The following is a 19673-nucleotide window of genomic DNA, read 5'->3' as shown; positions in this document are numbered from 1 at the left end:
ACCCAGGACGGGACGCCAGTCTGCCGCAAGGCACCCCAAGCGGGACTCGAACCCCAGACCCACCAGAGAGCAGGACCCGGTCCAACCCACTGCGCCACCACGCCCCCTGTTTGGAAAAAATAATAGTCTGTTGGCAATTTGAGATATTTTACAGCTGAGGGTGCTGGGAGCGCTGTGCAGCCGCGGAGCAGCGTGAGGCAAGGCAAATGTTACGTTTTTCCCTATAAAACTCTACAGGGCCTGATGACCTTGGGCTGGAAGTGCCTCCCTAATAGAGAGCAGACAGTTAGCCTTCCCTGCCTTGTTGAGGACCAGCAGGGGTAGGGAGAGGAGGTTCTCCGGGCTGCTTGCAGATAACATTCAGTTCCTTAACATTAGGGAGGATGTTTTGCCCTGGCTGGTGGAAAAAGTGGAAGGCTAGAATTAGCCTCTTGTTTCCACTTCATGGAAACTCCTTTCCATTCCTTTGCTTCAGGTTTTTCACAGTTATCCCTCTTTTTCCAGATATCTCTGTGAAAATTAACACTACTTTTTGCTGTTAATTACTTGCAGTTCAAGTCCATGTACAACATGGGGACTCATTTTATTAATACAAATGTTGCACATAATGATTTATTATGTAGCTTACTGCAGTTACATTTTATAACCCACAAAAAATTAAATGTGCAGTAAATCATTTAGTGACTTAGACACACAAATTGTCTGAAACCACTTGTCCTACATGGTGTTGCGTGGAGCCGGACCCTAGGCCAGCAACACAGGGCGTGGGGGCACACCCAGGACAGGATGCCAGGCCAACACAAGGCACCCCAAGCAGGACTTGAACCCCAGACCCACTAGAGAGCAGGACCTGGTCAAACCCACTGCGCCACCACACCCCCAGTTTTAGGCAATTTTCTTTATCATCAGTATATATCTGTCAGTAGTGAGACGTTTCTTTGTACTCTATCAAGGAGGAATTTGCATTTTTCCTTTAGCGACGTGACATCCATAAATCAGTTTTATTGTAACCCGTGCTGGTTGCATCTGTGCTCTCACATGGTGGACGAGAAATCCCTTTTGCTTGCAGGTTTGGAGTAGTGAGCTCTGTACCAGTCAGTCATGTGCACTATTTCTATCGGAGGAGAAAGTATCTTCTGTTGATCCCTTGGATGTATGCTGTAACAGCTCCAGTGACCTTCCAGAGGTAGAAGGCCAAATCAAGCAATGGATATTGAGAAGACCGAGTGGAGGAAAACAAGACTACATTCAACACAAGAAGGAAAAAGCAATACTTGTTTAAATTTGTTTAAACTTAAATCCGCTGTAATGTGAAGGGTGTGGAAAGAATAAAAGTGGTTTGAACAAATTGTAGGGCACTGTCAGTGAAAGACAATGTGTTGTTTGTGTGATTCTGCTTCTTACATTTTGTCAGTGTGTTGACAGTTGTTTCCATGACTCTGTCATTCAGTGTTTTCTACACACAACTTGTCTGATTCATGCTTTCTGAGGACTGAATCTATGAACTAAGCCTGGACCACTCACACGGTGGGACGGGCCTTGTGTCCGAGTGGAGGAGCCGTAGTCCTTATTTTGTCTGACACATCTTCCCTATGGCTCCACAGACCTCCAGTGTAAGACTCAAGCCCAGGCGGACATTGTCTTGCTGGTGGATGGGTCATGGAGCATTGGGCGGCTGAACTTCAAAACCATCCGGGCATTCATTGCCCGAATGGTTGGTGTCTTTGACATCAGTCCAGACCGGGTACAGATAGGTAAGTAGTTTGTGCTGGGCTTGGGCTGCGTGGGTTGACCATGGTGACATGCTGTTGCAAACAAGTGTTGTTCACTTTGCCTCTGGGGTGATGTTGCAGGTCTTGCCCAGTACAGTGGTGATCCAAAGACTGAGTGGCATTTGAATGCTCACAAAACCCGGGAATCACTTCTGGAGGCAGTGGCCAACCTGCCCTATAAAGGAGGCAACACCTTGACAGGTATTCTCACCATGTTCTGTATTTAAAGGATGAAAATGAGAAAGAAATGGTTGTTTTAAGATTTGAACTTACATTCAAATGACCTCAAAGATATGATCTTTCTTCAGTCTTGTAGTTGCAGCAGATTATCTTGACATTTTCTGACATTTTCAGATTACTGAACGTAATACTCCTGAAACTGAGTTGGTTTTCGCTGAGTCGTGTTATTTTGAATTCAAATTGGTTAATTTCTACCAAGTTCTTCTTGCACTGTAAGACATTTTTACATTCAGATCAGTTTATTTTTATGTAGCCCCCTTCTCAAAACAGCTTCCTCTAAGTGTTAGCATAAGATCTCAACACAATGCAAAACTTCAGTTACAGATGGATGCACAGAAAACATAGCCAGTAGATGGCACAGGAGAGGAAAAAACCAAAATACTACCTCAGCAGGGACTGGAAGTCTGTTTTTAACTCAGTTTGTCAGTTCAACAGCTCATTTTTGTTAACTGCTTATCCTGGTCAGGATCACAGCAGTCTACAGTCACACCTAGTCACGCACACCAGAGCATACCCTGGACAAGACACCAGTCCATCACAGGGTAGCCCCACCCCCAAGCATTTTAGAGTGTCTGATTAATCTGAACTCCGTAATTGTGTACTTTGGAAGGAAACCAGAGCACCCAGAGTAAATCCACATTGACAATAGGCAAATTCCATACATGCTGAGCAAGACTTGAACCTACACCCAAACAGCCCAGGTACTGTGAGGCAGCAGTGGTACCTGCTGTTCCATTGCTTTTCTGGGTCCAACTGCTACTTAAAAAAAGTTAATAATAGAGCTCAGTCCCTTGATTTATTCAGTTTAGCTAGTGGATTATTCATTTAGATTGTGTAAAAACATCTGATAAAGCTAAAATAAATTGAGAATTCACTGTAAGACTTTATTTACTTATATTTCCGTCAACAGCTAATACAATGCAAGATCTCAGTGTTCCTATTCAATCTGGGAAATGTACAAATGTATGCATCTTCTAAAATTCCTAATTTGTAACATGAGGTACAAGTGTATAAGTCCAAGACCAACTGATTGCTCAGTAATGTACCCCTGCTTCTTAAATTACACATGCAATTAGAACCAGAAGATTTTTCACAAGGCATTTTGTTCAGATCCAAAGTTACTTCAGACACTAAGTCACAATCTATAAAAGCTTAATAATAGCACTGCCTTAACTTTTTTCAGGTTATATTCTGTAACAACCTTCTAAAAAGCTACAATAAAGAAAAATACTCTAATATATACTCCACAAACGTATTAATCTTTATTGTTGACTCGCTCAAACCATAAGCATGTGCAATGTCAGTTATCTTTTCGCCAGCCACTCTGATCATTCTTTTCCATCTCCAGTTATGTCTGCAGTGCAATTGTGCCTCTTCTTACTGATGTTAAAAGATTCATAACCACCAGACACAAGGTGTAAACATGGTGCTAAGGGCTGAATTCTGGCAATCCCACGTTTTCATTCTGTTTGTGTGTTCTTTACTGCTATCTAAATTACCCATACTTCTCTACAAACTGAAATTTCACAGTATAGGTCAGTTAACAAAATGTGCTTTTTTAAATTATTTTTATCAAAAAATAATTTTTTCTTCAAAACCATGTAACTTACCATTTGTAAGTTGGAGAACCAGTGTCTTAGTTTTAGTATTGTCTTAGCTCTTTCTCAAATGGGTCCTTGGCACTGGGGGGGAGAGGAAGGAGACAGTTTGTGTATGTTTAGGAAAGCTTGAATAGTGCATGGACTATATACTCTTTTTGTGGGTGACATCTTGTAATAACTATTTTTTTCTTTTAGGTCTTGCTTTGAACTACATCCTTCAAAACAACTTTAAAGAAAATGTAGGCATGCGGCCAAATTCTCGTAAAATTGGCGTGCTTGTTACCGATGGCAAGTCACAAGATGACATCATTGTCAGCTCCACCAACCTGCGGCAACAAGGCGTCGAGCTGTACGCTATTGGTGGGTATCTACGCTGACATTAATATCATATTCAGATTAATATATACTGGCAAAGATATATTCATATATATATATAAATATAAATATAGAAAATGTTTTGCAGTGAAACTCCAGCGTGTTGTTGGTATGGAAGTTTTCATTCTACCGACATATACTTGCATCACGCCTTCGTGTCCATTAGAAGTTTAAAGGTATTTTGGATCATGTGAATGATGCTGAAACAAATTTCTTTACAAATTTCAGGTGTTAAAAATGCTGATGAGAATGAGTTGAGGTCAATTGCCTCTGACCCAGATGAGATCCACATGTACAACGTGAACGACTTCTCTTTTCTACTTGACATTGTGGATGACCTCACTGTCAACCTCTGTAACAGCGTGAAGGGCACAGGTAAAACTGACCCGCTCTTCAGTACCCCAGTAGCGGTAAATGCTAAAATATGTACCACACGCTTCAAATTCATTTAGTATCAATACAAAGAATCTGGTCTGATGCACTACTTTTGAATCAGTTTAAGCATTCGTAGGAGTACAAGAATTCCAGCCTCATGACTTGGCTCACTCAGAAGGAAAATTTAAAAAAAAAACCACCAAAATCTGCCAGCATGGAAACACTATTAGGTCTATCACTTTTGTACAGAGAAACAACATCAGATTTTTTGGACTGAATGAAGTTATGAAATGAGAAAAAACATAGCTGATGAATGATTTGAGTGAGCGGGTTTTCATTGTTAAAACACATTTTAGGGAACAAATATTTAGCTCTGCGAGCTGGTAGTGTTGAGTCTAAGGTGATGTATTGTATTGATCATGGTCGAATTTCTTGTGAACTACAGGAGGAGACCTGGAACCTCCCTCTAACCTGGTGACGTCAGAAGTGACCCACCGCTCCTTCCGCGCCACCTGGACTGCTCCCAGTGGCCCTGTGGAGAAGTACCGCGTGGAGTATGTGGCCATGTCTGGAGGTGAACCTCAACAGGTGTGTTCTTCCTACCATCATCCCCACCCCCCATCCCTTCACATTCTTTCCAACTCCATTGATTATCCAGGCAATATGTCCCCTAGGAAAGCTAGACACAATAGTTCTGGATACTTTCATTTACATTTGAATCAAGTCTCAAGCTGTATCTGTGCTTCAGTGTGCAGCATTCTAGCATCCCCTCTTTAATAAGTGAAAAATGTATACAACATTTGAGTGGATAAAGGGCAGACCTGTCATTTTGTTTTGCAAAATAACCTTCCACAGGAGCAGTGTCCCCCCACAGTCCACATTAAGTCTTTTGTGGTCTTTGTCACAGGTATTCGTGGATGGGACGGTGACCACCTTGGTCCTCGAAGGCCTGACCCCAGAGACAGAGTACATTGTCAATGTTTATTCTGTGTCTGGAGAGCAGAGCAGCGAGCCGCTGAAAGGCACCGAAACCACCTGTAAGCTCAGACTTGCTCATTTCAGTCCTGTTTTATCACGATGCTGCCAGCATTCTGTAAGCAACTTTTTTGGTGAACCAAAGTGAACCCCAAAATTACTTCCTTTAAAGGACTCCAGAAGCTCACAGATAATGCCAAAGCATAAATCTTTCTCATGATTTATGTTCTATTGCATTTTTTCTTCTTTTTTCTTTTCTTTGTGATTTGTCTTATTTAAAACGATAGTATCCAGCTGGACTCCTCAGAAATGGTAGTTGGCAAGTGGCAGTTCAGCTGGCAGTTTAACAGCAAACACCATTTTGTGGAAGCTTGTTTTGAATACAATTTAATGCACACAATCTGCTTTTCAGGACAAACTGTTTTTGAATACACAGCACTTTTTTAGGAAATTACTGTTGGACAGCAGCAGTTCACTTACCTATAATATCTACCAGTCAAAAGTTTTACTGTAATATACAAATAATTACATTTTCCAGTTATGTGGTCTGTGCTATAAAAGAGTTGGTCAGATTGCTTTGAATCACATTTACTTGAAAGTTGCATCTATAATAACCAGACACATAATATAATATAATATAATATAATATAATATAATATAATATATTATATTATATTAGGGGGCGCGGTGGCGCAGTGGGTTGGACCACAGTCCTGCTCTCCGGTGGGTCTGGGGTTCGAGTCCCGCTTGGGGTGCCTTGCGACGGACTGGCGTCCCGTCCTGGGTGTGTCCCCTCCCCCTCCGGCCTTACGCCCTGTGTTGCCGGGTAGGCTCCGGTTCCCCCGTGACCCTGTATGGGACAAGCGGTTCTGAAGATGTGTGTGTGTGTGTGTGTAATATAATATATGTGTGTAAATGTAAATGAGGCATACGATTGGCGCATTAAATGTAAATGTTTATTCATTATTCTGTCCGTTTTGTTGCAGTGCCTCTTTCCAGCGTGACCAGCATGACTATATATGACGAAGAACTGACCAAGATGAGAGTGAGGTGGAAGGCTGTTGATGGGGCTACTGGCTACAGGGTATCCTACAGAGCCATCAATGCCACTGTGCCCACCGTTGAAAAGGAGGTCAGGTCCACTCTGCTGGTTTTTATACAGCTGGATATTTAGTGGAACTGTTTTCATTTTAGTTGTCTGTGAGTGTTACAACAGGGTCCTTAACCAAAGTCTGAGTCCTTAACTATTCTAATACCTGCTCCTTGTCACTAATCACACATGTAGCTCCTACCTGGATTGACACTTTCACCCACCGTCTTCATTCCATGCGATTACACTCAGTAAAGCTGACAGGGCAGTTGGGACACTCTGCCTTTTGTACTTCAAAGGACAGTGAAAGATTAGGGACAAACAAGGAAGGAACCTTTTAACCAGTGGTCCGCAGAGGACAGAAAAGTGTTGGGACGAGCAATGGGAAGTATTAGCTCACACTGGCTTGTGCAGCTTTTTTCTTCCATGAAGCCAGCAAGACGATGTGAGCACAACCAAATCTGAAACAGATGACGTCCACGTTTGTTACCAAAGAGGGCCCAGGGGACATCTCCTGCTGGCCAGGCCTCTGAAGTAAAATCCACATGGGGCCCTCGTCCGGGCTGTGAACCTGAACCTCCCTTCTCATGCGATCTGTCCCATTGTGTTGCCCCTGTTCTCCCATGCAGGTGTTTGTTGGGCCGGAGGATACAGCCATCCAGCTGGTGGAGCTGATCCCTAATACTGCCTACAGCATCTCCCTATTTGCCCTGTATGATGAGACAGCCAGCAGCCCCCTGACAGACCAGGGCGTGACTTGTATGTGAACATCCTGTCCACTCTATTCCTCTGAATGTCTCATGTGAGCAGCAACTGTGTTCTGACCCCTTTGTCCACTCTCCACCCCCAGTGCCCTATCCTGCAGGTGAGCTGAAGATCACAGACGTCACCCACAGCTCTATGAAACTCACTTGGGATGCTGCACCCGGAAATGTTCGCAAGTACACCATCACATATAAGCCGGAGGATGGAGAAATCAAGGAGGTAAAGCCCAGAGTTACGAATTCTTGCTTTTGTACCCTGACACACATGTCACTGCTTCCTGATCTCACAAGCAGCAAAGACTTTCTTTGACAGTTACCTGCTGATTTGATGCTGCTTATTAACCTTTGGTAAGAGTAAAGGCTAGAAATCATGGATTAGAGCCCTTAATTTAAGGGTTACATTCAAATTAAGTCACATCATAAGTCTGATACAGGTTTAGAGAGTGGCTGAAGAATTATTTTAACAAAAGAAGAAACAGTCCTCAACGACAACAGTAAAACCTGTGGAATTTTTATGCATTTACGGATCATTTGGGTTGGGAGTGATTCGTGTTTGAAACCTGTGGAATACAGTGACTTTTAACGGTGCTTCACTGTGCTGGGTTCTCAGTAGTACCATGGTTTCCCAGCCATCTGACGTACCTCAAGGCGGCCCTCATGTTTTTTGTATGGATAAAAAAAGCTAAGAGAAGATACGTGCCTCTAGTTCATCAAGAAGTAGACCTCCACTACATACACAATCATATTCAAAATTGCTTTTTAAGGGATGGAATGAGATCATTTTTGAAGAAGCCCAAGGACTGTTCTATGAAGAATTTGTGTTTTCCGGGCAGTTTACTTTTAAGCATACAAAATGCTTTGTGTTTTGTTTTGGTATTTTTTTATACCATCACTGAACATTTTCCGGAATTATAAATGTCTGGAATCTGGTTTCTAGATTTTAAAGGGTGGCTCCTACACTTTGCAGTATACACACACACACACACACACACACACTTTCTGAACTGCTTATTCCATACGGGGTCGCGGGGAGCCGGAGCCTAACCCGGCAACTTGGGGCGGAAGGCTGCAGGGGGAGGGGACACACCCAGGACAGGATGCCAGTCCATCGCAAGGCACCCCAAGCAGGACTTGAACCCTAGACCCATCGGAGAGCAGGACCTGGTCCAACCCACTTTGCGGAATACGTTCTTTGGATTTTATTTCACTCACAGAAAGATAAAGAATGGAAACAATCCACTAGAAGAAGAAATGTTTTTTTTCAATGGCTGAACTCAGAAAGTTGGAAAAAATTTTAATGCTTGAGGTTCTGCCTTTTGCTATAGAGACACTCAGCTCAAAACTAAAAGCCGATAAAGAAAGTAAGTTATTGCAGTTAGTCTGTGAAACAGAACTTGAGTGGTTTGTTTTCAAAATGACAACACTGTACCAACTTATATGGACTCTAATGTTACTTACAGATTGATGTTGAAGGGGATGTGACCACGACGGTTCTTGAGAGCCTCAGTTCCCAGACAGAGTATGATGTTGCAGTTACACCAGTATACGATGAGGGACCAAGCAACCCGATGCTTGGACAAGCTGTCACAGGTAGAGTAAAACCTCCAAGAGTCTCCTGCTGTATTGGAACCTTAGGGCAGCTGTTTTGGAACCCCCTATTCATCCTTAGCTGCAGGTCTTTCAACCCGTGTCTGTCATTTCCCTGAGGACCTAAGGCGGAATCAGTGACTTGGAAATGTTCAGTCTGACATCTAAGGGGTGGCAAGCCTCATCTTGTCTCCAACCCCATGGCTTCTACATCTCTTTCTGAATGTTCCTGGACTACGTAGGCGGGTGCCGGAAAATGTCCTCCTGTGTTTGTGGTGCACTGCCTCAGGTTTAGTTCCCATTTCCGCCCTCACTGATGAAGCTCTCTCTCTGTCAACACAGATGTTGTTCCCGCCCCAAAAAACCTGAGGTTCTCTGAGGTGACCCAAACGAGTTTCCGAGCCACATGGGAGCATGGAGCGCCTGATGTGGCTCTCTATCGACTGACTTGGGTCAAGAAGGGCGGTGGTGAACCACAACATGTAAGAACTTCCTACCTTCTCAATCCACTTTTTTTTCCCTTTATTGTGCATGATCTTCATCGCTTCCTCTTTCTCCAGGTCATCTTGGACAGTGAGGAAACTACCTATGTTATGGATGATTTGGACCCTGACGTCTTGTATGATGTGACCGTCACAGCCATCTATCCTGATGAATCAGAAAGTGAAGATTTAATGGGAAGCCAGCGAACATGTACGGTGCCATTTCTTCACATCCTTTTAAACCCACAGCTACAACTGGACCTTGAAACAACTGAACATGGAAGCTCTCTGTTGTCAAATGCTGCTTTATCCAATTTGACCTCTCGCTTCTGTTTACAATATGATTTATTGAAATTGGACTCAGTCCATTGCAATATTTATGTCTGCCTTTTGTCAGTTACAGGCAAGTCTCGGTAACAAATTCCAAATAACATATTTTCTTACATTTATTTTGAACTCCAGTGTATGTTTCAGTTTTTCTACTAGTGCTGCTAAGAAGGGTAGTAGAGAAACTTGCATTTCCAGTAGTTTTGGTATGGTCCTCGATAAGCATCTGAGCAACTGTGTGCATTTCCACAGATCCTTCTGGACCTCCTCGCAACTTGCAGGTGTTCAATGCCACAACCACTAGCCTGACGGTGAAGTGGGACCCTGCCCCAGGTCAGGTTCAGAACTACAAAGTGACCTATGAACCTGCAGCCGGTGGAAAGTCCCTCTCTGTAAGTGTGTCCAAATTTGACATGTTTATATGTGTATTATTCAGCTCAATTTCCTGTGTAAGTTTTAAAATTCGGTGTTACTGGTTGCACAAAGAAATTATAGTAGTAAGAAGTTGTGGTCTTATTGAATGTGATTGAAATACAAAAGATATATTCGTAGAGGAAAAAAATATAAGCTCTGAGTAATGGCACATTATGCTTTTATAGAGCATTTTTGGTTTTCTCTGCTAGATCCTGAATTAAATTAAATAACTGGAAACCTGGCAACTGGACAAGAGCTGTGGGGCGACTAAACTGAAAAATATGAAATTGGAGCTTAGTTAAAATAGATTTTGAAAAACGGACAAATCGGTTTTATGACTTGACAAAACTTTAGCTGCATATATTAAGTTTGTGCCTGGCTGTTTTTATTCCTTTACCTCACAATTTTTTCCCTACATAGCAGGAAAAATCCTGTGTCCGCCACTCTACATCTCTCTACTGTGCTTTGTGCTTGATCACAACTATGCTTTCATTGGGCATACCCTCCATTTATGTCCCAAGCACTGTAAATCTCGTGTTATTCCTCTGACAACCCCTGCGTTTTTTTTGTGCAAAATCTCAGAGTCCATTTTAAAACTGTTTCAGCCTGTGTGCCACATATGAAGTGAACTGCCACTGCTTACCTGTGTAAATGTAGCCACCCCAGGTATCCCTAGTGTGACTCAGTTTGGAAAGTGTTAATAATACTGTCCAGGGCTTCACTGTTGGCCCTCGAAGGACCCGAAGAACAGAGTTTGACTCTAGGATGGAATTAATGCCTTCAAACCACACACTTTATTTTGTCAAGAAATATGAAAGTTAATAATTAACTTTCTCAGCAAAATGTAGCTGTTATTTCTACCATGGAGAAAAGGCAAGGAGAAAAGAACCATTTGCAAAAAAAGTTTAATTTACCCTTACTCCATTAGCCTTAAGTGTGAAAAGTCTGACAAAGAGAGAAGTCTCAGAAGAGGTGCCAAGCAATCTTTTTACAACTGAATATTTAAAAACCAAGGGAAACTGGTAGGAAACACCTTTTGGAATCTTTCCCCTTTGACTAAATATCTGGTAATCCAAAAAAATATTTTGTTAGTTACAAATCTCATTTTATGTGTTAGACACTCTGACATTAACCTCCAAACAACCTGTCAGCCTTATGCAGTGTGATATCCAGTCACAGTTAAAGATGTTGGTGATTGAAATGCCATGCAGATCTTTTGAAACTCACTAAAGCATCCTTTGTTAATTTACCAGTACACTTAGGTCATAAAGGCTAAGTATTGTTATGGTTTTGCTGATGTCATCTAATCCTCAAATTAGATGCCGGCATCTGACATATGTGTAATGTGATTGTTTAAAGTAGCTTTCAACCACTGATTTGCTCTTAACCTTTTAAAACTTGGCAGCATAATCAGAATCTTCTGTCATTGTATAAAACAATTTTTACTGAATGCTATGGAGATGCAGCACACATCTGAAATTCATGTAATGTGTGAAGTTGTCATTGACTTAACTTTATTTGACACCCTGGACAGAATTCCATCCCATCGCAGGTCATCGATCACCATGATGACATTAACTACAGCTGAAATTTTTACTTTGTTGTGAAAAGAGGCGTTAAAGTTAATGCTGGTACTGTAAATGTAATAGTGAATTACATTCCATAAAACCCACCGCCTGGAAAAATTCAGTAATATTGCTTCTTTATGACCCTGTCCCATTGAAATAAAATGCTATGAAAACACTAATCTTTAATCATGACAAGTATTTGAGTTTTCTGATTTGTAGTGATGCAAAACACAGAGTACCTTGTGAGAACATGTTCAAATTATTATTTTTTCTCCTTCCTTTTTGATTAATTTACATTTTTATTTCTACTATATCTATCAAAAACACTTCATGAAGTTTTTTATTTGATGTAATAAGTGGTGTTACAGTATCTATGGAGCAGTTTCAGAAAGCAGTGCTGTTTACACAATAACTTGCAGTGGGTAAAGAGCTGACCCTCAGTGAACCCCTCTGGTGTATTGATTTGAATAATTTGAACATATGAAACAATGGGAGAAAAACTGGCAGCATGTAAGCTGGGACTGAGTTCATTCAGCTGCCAAAGGAAGTGCATGTTGGTGTGATCCAAAGAAATGTGTTTATGCAGTACTATGGTGTGAACCATACTACTGATTTCAGAGCTTAACATCTCTTACATTTGCAATGGGGCAACCCAGAGCAAGACACTTGACCACGGTCCAGGGATTTCTTGCCACTCGTGTTTTTTAGGAATCTCTAGAGCATGACTCACAGATGATCTCTCCTATGAACAGACCCAGGTTGGACCGAAGAGGAACACCGTGATCCTGCAGAAGCTGACCCCAGATACAGTCTACAACATCAATGTAGCGGCAGTGTATGCTTCAGGGGAGAGCAAGGACATCTCTGGCAGTGGAAAGACAAGTATGTGGTGGCCAGCTGGCCAGCTCTGAGTAAGATGGAAAGACCACCCACTGCTTCTCACCAAAAAGAGAGCAGCTACAGAAATAAATGTGATGCTTATGTTTAGTATTTTTCTGTGTGGCTGTGTAGGTACTGTCAATCTGTGTTTGTACATTTTTTTCATAATTCACTTAATAAAAACGATCATTTACATAATCAGGATATTTCAGATAGTTCCTTTGAATGAAGTTTAAAGAATATAAAGCTTTTAAATAGTCTTTAATATTGTTTTAGTTGTAAGTCTTATAATATTTACAAGAAAAATGAACAATAGATGGAATTATATTTTACCCAAGCCTGCTTTTCAATTTTTAATTCCAGAGGCCTTGGGTGGAGTAAGGAACCTCCAGGTCACTGACCCCACCGTCAGTACGCTCAACGTGCGCTGGGAGCCTGCCGATGGCAATGTGCGCCAATACAAGATCATGTACATTCCCACGGCAGGTGGCACTGAAATCACGGTAGGGCTTTGTTCTCCTATATTCAGACATCTCAGTGTCAGTACTGTACGTTTAAACTGGTGTCACAGGGCATCTTTTTCCACGAAGTTCCTCTCCCCTAGAGCTCAGAGTAGAGCAATTTCTGTCATGCCTTGGCTATGACCCAGTCAGAAAAGTGTGTGGTTTGGTTTGCATTGCTTGAGCGAGACTAAACCCCACAGCTGTTTAACAAGTGAGAGTTCAGATCTTTCACAGAATGCTCCCTTCCCCTGACCTCGGTAGAATTAGCAGAATTGGTTAGAACTGTCGCAGTGGGTTGGACCGCAGTCCTGCTCTCCGGTGGGTCTGGGGTTCAAGTCCCGCTTGGGGTGCCTTGCGACGGACTGGCGTCCCGTCCTGGGTGTGTCCCCTCCCTCTCTCCAGCCTTACGCCCTGTGTTGCCGGGTAGGCTCCGGTTCCCCGTGACCCCGTATAGGACAAGCGGTTCTGAAAATGTGTGTGTGTGTGTGGGTTAGAACTGTATGATGCACAGCTGTGTTTCTCTAAACAAATGATAAAAATTAGTAAAACTTTTTTGCTTTGGTTTCATAAATAACATTTGCTTTATCCTTTGTATCAGTTACAGTTGATTGATGCAGCTTTTCCTCATTTGTTGCACTTAGGACCAAGTTTCTGGAAGCACAACTACTACTGTCCTTAAGAAACTTCAGCCAGACACTCTGTACACAGTTACTGTGGTGCCAGTGTACCTGGAGAGTGAGGGCAAGCCCCAGTCTGAAAACGGAAAGACAAGTGAGTCAAAGAGGTTCAGTTTGCGGTGGCCAATGCCTCACACTGATGAGTGTAAACACTTTGAGAATTGCTTGTAATGTACCTAGTTGCTCTGGTTGTAGTTATCACAACATAATTTTGGTTTGATATTGAACATTATAATGCCTAAAGTCCTGTTTGCAGGAACTGTGTCAGTAATGAAAATGCTCCTTTAAACTTTGTTTCTATAGAGGCTTTGGGTGGAGTAAAGAACCTACAGGTCACTGATCCCACTATGAGCACACTCAACGTGCGCTGGGACCCTGCTGATGGCAATGTGCGCCAATACAAGATCATTTACATCCCAACCGCAGGTGGCACCGAAGTCACGGTATGGACCTGTTTTCTCTTGGATATCACCATCGATGCTACTGAGTGTCATTTCCCATTAAGGTACTCAGGCTACAGTTGAAGACGTATCCCAACTATAGCCCAGTCAGAACAACATTTTCGTTTGTATTGCATGAGTAAATTAAACCCAGCAGGTATTCAAGAAGTTAGAATCTGACTCATAAATGGACTGAGATGTTTCACTTACTTCCCTTTATCATTGACCTGGTTTCCATCACATGATGTAATCCAGATGTTTCGGCTAATGAGTGATTAAAAAAATGCATCCCTTTAATAATATTTTGTATGAGCCATGCTGAATACCATAAAATGGATAAATATTTTGCTATAATAAATAACATTTGCTCTATCTTTCACATCAATTGAAGTTGACTGATGCAGCTGTTTCATTTCTTACATGCAGGACCAAGTTTCTGGAAGCACAACCTCTACTGTCCTTAGGAAACTTCAACCAGACACTCAGTACACAGTTACTGTGGTGCCAGTGTATGCAGATAGGGAGGGCAAGCCTCAGTCTGAAAATGGAAAGACAAGTGAGTTAAAGAAGTCTAAAGGAGTTTAGTGGACAACAGCTCGTACAGTTCAGTGCAAACCTTCACATCACAGTGCTTCTATTGTTTAGTATTTAATCCAAGTTTCATTTTACTTTAGTTATCAATCTCAAGTTGTGTTGTTCCCCTCATTTCTACAGGGCCTTTGGGAGGAGTGAAGGGTCTCAGAGTCACGGATCCTACCGTCAGCACACTCAACGTGCGATGGGAACCTGCTGATGGTCCCGTGCGAGAGTACAAGGTCTTCTACGTTCCCGCTGCGGGTGGTGATGAAACCATGGTGCGTTCATTATCTGCCTGTTGCCTCATGGTCCTTTCAAAGATGAAAAATTATAGTACAATCTCTTTACACTGTGTGAGAAACTGGAATCAATGAAAAGTCATTATCTTTACAGAAGCAACTGCAAACAGAGTTTAGTGTGAAGAACAACGATCATGTCCAAAGTTATATCCAGTAGCTACATTTGAAGAATTTTGGAGTTACAGTGATACAGATTCTTTTGTGGGAGATTTGTGAATCAAGATTAGACAGTATTTTTCTCTTCAACTTCAGTTAATTTTTCTTACCCTACAGGAACAAGTTCCTGGGAGCACAACCAACATGGTCCTGAAGAACCTTCAACCAGACACGGTCTACACAGTGTCAGTGGTGCCAGTGTATCCTGCAAGGGAGGGGAAGCGCCAATCTGAAAATGGGAAGACAAGTAAGTCAAAGATATCCAAGTAGCATTTACCCTGGTCAGTGGCTCATCCAGTTCATTGTAATATTTAAACTGATATGTATTCAATTGCCATAGTTTTTTTTTTTTTTTTTTTTTTAATATAAAGTTGACACAAACCTGAATTTTGTCACATTTTGACAGAAGTTCTGCTTGGGTCTTGATGTAAATTGTCTAGTTATAGAAAGTCTTACTGTTTCCTTCGTTTCTCCAGGGCCGTTGGGAGGAGTGAAGAATTTGAGAGTCACCGACCCCACCATCAGTACACTCAATGTGCGCTGGGATCCTGCTGATGGCCTTGTTCGTTCATACAAAGTCTTTTATGTTCCTGCTGCTGGCGGTGATGAAAGCATGGTGCGTTTGTTACTGCTTTTGAGCACCCAGACTTCTCTGGACTACATGTAGCATCTGCTTACAGGCCTTAGTCACAAACCCTCATAAGAGCGTATGGATTCAAGTATGCAGGAGGAGTCGCTACATATCATCTTTATAGAACAATTCCCCTGTGGAAGACCTCTTTCAAGCATTAAATTGAAAGAACTGCTTGTTTGTATCTGAGTTTGGGAACTGGAACACTAGTCCCCAGTGTTATATCTAGCAGCTATTGAAATATATGATGTACAGTCCCTTGCTAGGACATTCTTTGGTGTGTCTGAAATGTACCACTTGTCTAAGGCCAACTGGACATTTCTAAGCATTTTTTTTCCGAATTAACTGCAGGAAAAAGTGTCTGGGACCAGCACTGTCCTCAAGAACCTTCTGCCAGACACGGTCTACACAGTGTCAGTGGTGCCTGTGTACCCAACGAGGGAGGGTAAACGCCAGTCTGAAAACGGAAAAACAAGTGAGTCAAAGTCCTCAAAGTGGTAATTGTGTTGGTCATTGATTTAGCCTATTCTTCTCATATGTTTACTGCCTATTCAGCCAAATAAGACATGTTTTATAAGGTATCTTAGTTCTTTCAGTTCATGTTTTGATGCAAGGAGTATCAGAATTAAGCACTCCCATGCCTAAAAGTGATGACAAACAGTATGACCTACATGAGCTACATAACTGCCTGTAAAATATCATATCATTCAGTATTAATGATAGGATTCTAGCAATGAAAACCATGGTAAAGTATTGGTTTTTCACAGAACCCTTTGGTGGAGTGAAGAACCTGCAAGTCATTGACCCAACCATCAGCACTCTCAGGGTGCTTTGGGAACCAGCAGAGGGAAATGTGCGTGAATATAAAATCATGTACACTCCAGCCACAGGGGGTCCAGACAAAACGGTATGACACTCTTGCCTCATTGCTTCCCAAACACTAGCTAGAAATGGTGCATTTCCTGTCTGACTTGCAGAACGACATTAAGACAAAAACAATTCAATATGCTTTTTAAAATTATTCCCTCAATGCTTTTGTGCCTATTTGTGATGCCCCTAACATGACATTTTTGACACTGAACACTGAGATTTGACACTGAACAGAACTGTACAGAAAATGTAGTGTTTCAGAATGAGTTTGTGTGCTGTACCATGCTTGGGCTTCCATTCAGTGTGCCAGTAGTATTTCTGGTTGTGGATGCTGAGGTGGTGAAGACACCATTGTTGAAGATCACACAGTTGCAGTAATGCAGAACTGATGTGCCAGCATTGTTACAAATTTGCAGTTTGTTTTGCAACAGAGTTCAGGTTGAATTGGTGCAAACAGTGCGTGACAAATGCTGTGCTCAGGGATGAAAGACTACACCCCACGGCAGTTTAACCATGAGAGCTTGGCTCTGACTTGGGAAGGATTCCTGCCTCAAATTGCACTTTTCATCGACCTGTTTGGAATTAGCAAACTTTTTACAGTGTGTGCCAGAAATGTCTCTTTCCTTCAATACTCTATTCCAAATGGGCACTTGCAGGAGACATGAAAAAATTAGAGGGACATTTACCCCAACACGTTTGGGCCACACGGTCCGAGTTAAGATGAAAATTTCCCATTCATTCTTTGTGTTTGGAAGTAACATCCCTTTCACTTGGCTTGGGTTCAGCATGAATAATGCTCCTATTCCCTTTTGCTGTTAAAAGGAGACAGTTTCTGGAAGTACGACCAGTACCGTCCTAAAGAACCTTCTCTCTGACACGGTTTACACGGTCACAGTGGTGCCTGTGTATCCACCGGGTGATGGCAAGCCTCAGTCGGAAAATGGAAAGACGAGTGAGTCATGGGTATCTGAATGTGGTTCATCTTAATTAATCTGTGTCCAGTTAAAATGTTGAGTTCTAGCAAATACCTCTCTGTTATTTAGTTCCTTGAGTGTATATTTCTGTAGCTAAAGCTCAGAAAACCAAGCACTCTGCTTTTAATTATGCTGCATAACAATCAATGTTTTAATATTTAAAAAAGTGTTCATTTTCAGAGCCTGTGGGTGGGGTGAAAAACCTGCAGGTCACTGACCCCACCATCAGCACACTCAATGTGCGTTGGGATCCCGCAGAAGGGGATGTGCGTCAGTACAAGGTCGTCTATGTTCCAGCCACAGGGGGTCCACAGTTAGTGGTAAGACACTCATTGAGTAACCCCTGTTTGACCATTGTGTGAAATCAATAAGGTTTATGTCCAGTGTGCTGGTGGTTTGTCATTCTGTGCTAAATGACTCCAAGTAACTTCAGGTGACGCTTGGTTAACGGTGGACTTATTTTCCATCTGTGACATGGCATGGCACTCCATGTGTTGTGAACAGGAACAGGTTTCCGGGGGCATGACCTACACCACTCTTCGCAACCTGCGTGCAGACACTCTGTACACTGTGACCGTTGTGCCTGTGTACACTGACAGCGAGGGCAAGCCTCAGTCTGAGAGCGAAAAGACAAGTGAGTCAAAACTAACTTTGAACAGATGACTCTAGACTGGTCCTGATGGGTTTAATTTAGTTTGATGATCGTGCTAAAGTGAACCTCAGAAATCAATACGCATATGTTAATAATCATGGTCAAGTTAAGAAGTCTTGATTATTTGTTTGGCCTGTTGGTCAAGGTATTCCATCAGGCTGTAATAAAACACCTCTCTGCCCGTAGAGCCTCTGGGTGGAGTGAAAAACCTCCAGGTCACAGACCCCACAATAAGCACTCTCAACGTGCGGTGGGATCCCGCGGAAGGGAACGTGAGGGAGTACAAAATCTTCTATGTTCCGATTAATGGAGACGTCGAGGACATGGTGAGTCTCAGTGTCACCTTTCTTTAACGTTCCTTATCTTGCTTTAATCGCATTAACATTTTGTCATATTACACAGTATGTTGTCATGACATAAAAAATAGTTAACTTTTGATAATTACTTTTAAAAGGAATTTTTTACTCTTTTTCATGCTGCTTTGATATGGAAAATTGCTAAAGTAAGTTGCTACCATTGCAGTTACTCTGGTGATTTAACCTCTCGAAGTGGATGAAAAATCTAATTTTCAGGGAGTTCATGGTTTATTTGTTGCTACATCTGCTGAGCTTTACTGAAGTCAAAGGGGACATGAGGGATCAAGCAAATTTTCCTCATCTTGTGGACAGGTTCAAGTGTCTGGAGGCACAACAAGCACTGTGCTTCGCACCCTCCAGCCAGATACAGTGTACACCGTGTCTGTGGTGCCTGTGTACACTGAGGCCGATGGCAAGCGCCAGTCTGAAAACGGAAAGACAAGTCAGTGACCTCAGTAACACCAGTAGTGATGGTCGGTTGTATCAATGATGATTTAAAAATGTTACAATGGTGTTACAACTTTGTTTACAGAGCCCTTGGGTGGGGTGAGGAACCTGAAGGTCATCGACCCCACTGTGAACTCACTAAGGGTGACGTGGGAGCCAGCCGAGGGTGATGTGCGGCAGTACAATGTCTTCTATGTCCCTACTACAGGGGGCCCCGAGCAGCTTGTAAGTCCTTGTGAGGGCACCCCAATCCATCTCAGTTTTTTCGGATAACGTGAAGAGTGAGGAGAGCTTGTTTGCACTTTCCATCTTATTTCTCTAGAATTTCAGGGATGTGAAGGGTCATAGTTAATACAAACATTTTCAGGAATCTCTGAACTTTGAGGTTAATTTACTAAAAATACTGGAAGGCTGATATAGTATTACAAAATATTGATATTTTGTGTTATTTAAGGGGGGTGCAGGGGTGCAGTGGGCTTGGCCAGGTCCCACTGGGGTCTGGGGTGGGTCTGGGGTTCGAGTCCCGCTTGGGGTGCCTTGCAGCAGACTGGTGTCCTGTCCTGGATGTGTCCCCTCCCCCTCCAGCCTTGTGCTCTGTGTTGCAGGGTTAGGCTCCGGTTTGCCACAACCCCGCTCGGGACAA

At 42.4% G+C, this 19673-nt stretch overlaps 1 protein-coding gene across 4 annotated transcripts in view; it reads left to right on the top strand.

Moving 5' to 3' along the window:
* The window catches only part of col12a1b (collagen, type XII, alpha 1b), a 72570-nt gene that overhangs the window by 26320 nt on the left and 26577 nt on the right, over positions 1-19673 (top strand). For all 4 annotated transcript variants that reach the window (XM_029250432.1, XM_029250425.1, XM_029250426.1 and 1 more), the window contains 29 exons: positions 1605-1754; positions 1854-1973; positions 3809-3973; positions 4217-4363; positions 4809-4951; positions 5271-5400; positions 6325-6470; positions 7058-7187; positions 7279-7412; positions 8653-8782; positions 9122-9261; positions 9340-9472; positions 9841-9980; positions 12323-12452; positions 12813-12952; positions 13594-13723; positions 13933-14072; positions 14496-14625; positions 14784-14923; positions 15218-15347; positions 15577-15716; positions 16083-16206; positions 16499-16638; positions 17424-17553; positions 17756-17895; positions 18080-18209; positions 18414-18553; positions 18896-19025; positions 19116-19255. In XM_029250432.1, coding sequence (XP_029106265.1) covers positions 1605-1754; positions 1854-1973; positions 3809-3973; positions 4217-4363; positions 4809-4951; positions 5271-5400; positions 6325-6470; positions 7058-7187; positions 7279-7412; positions 8653-8782; positions 9122-9261; positions 9340-9472; positions 9841-9980; positions 12323-12452; positions 12813-12952; positions 13594-13723; positions 13933-14072; positions 14496-14625; positions 14784-14923; positions 15218-15347; positions 15577-15716; positions 16083-16206; positions 16499-16638; positions 17424-17553; positions 17756-17895; positions 18080-18209; positions 18414-18553; positions 18896-19025; positions 19116-19255 — 3962 coding nt within the window. The remainder of the gene's footprint in view (positions 1-1604; positions 1755-1853; positions 1974-3808; positions 3974-4216; positions 4364-4808; positions 4952-5270; positions 5401-6324; positions 6471-7057; positions 7188-7278; positions 7413-8652; positions 8783-9121; positions 9262-9339; positions 9473-9840; positions 9981-12322; positions 12453-12812; positions 12953-13593; positions 13724-13932; positions 14073-14495; positions 14626-14783; positions 14924-15217; positions 15348-15576; positions 15717-16082; positions 16207-16498; positions 16639-17423; positions 17554-17755; positions 17896-18079; positions 18210-18413; positions 18554-18895; positions 19026-19115; positions 19256-19673) is intronic.

This window comes from Scleropages formosus, chromosome 1, assembly GCF_900964775.1.
Source record: "Scleropages formosus chromosome 1, fSclFor1.1, whole genome shotgun sequence".
In the NCBI taxonomy this organism is placed as follows: domain Eukaryota; kingdom Metazoa; phylum Chordata; class Actinopteri; order Osteoglossiformes; family Osteoglossidae; genus Scleropages; species Scleropages formosus.
This window is presented reverse-complemented; position numbering and strand designations above follow the sequence as displayed.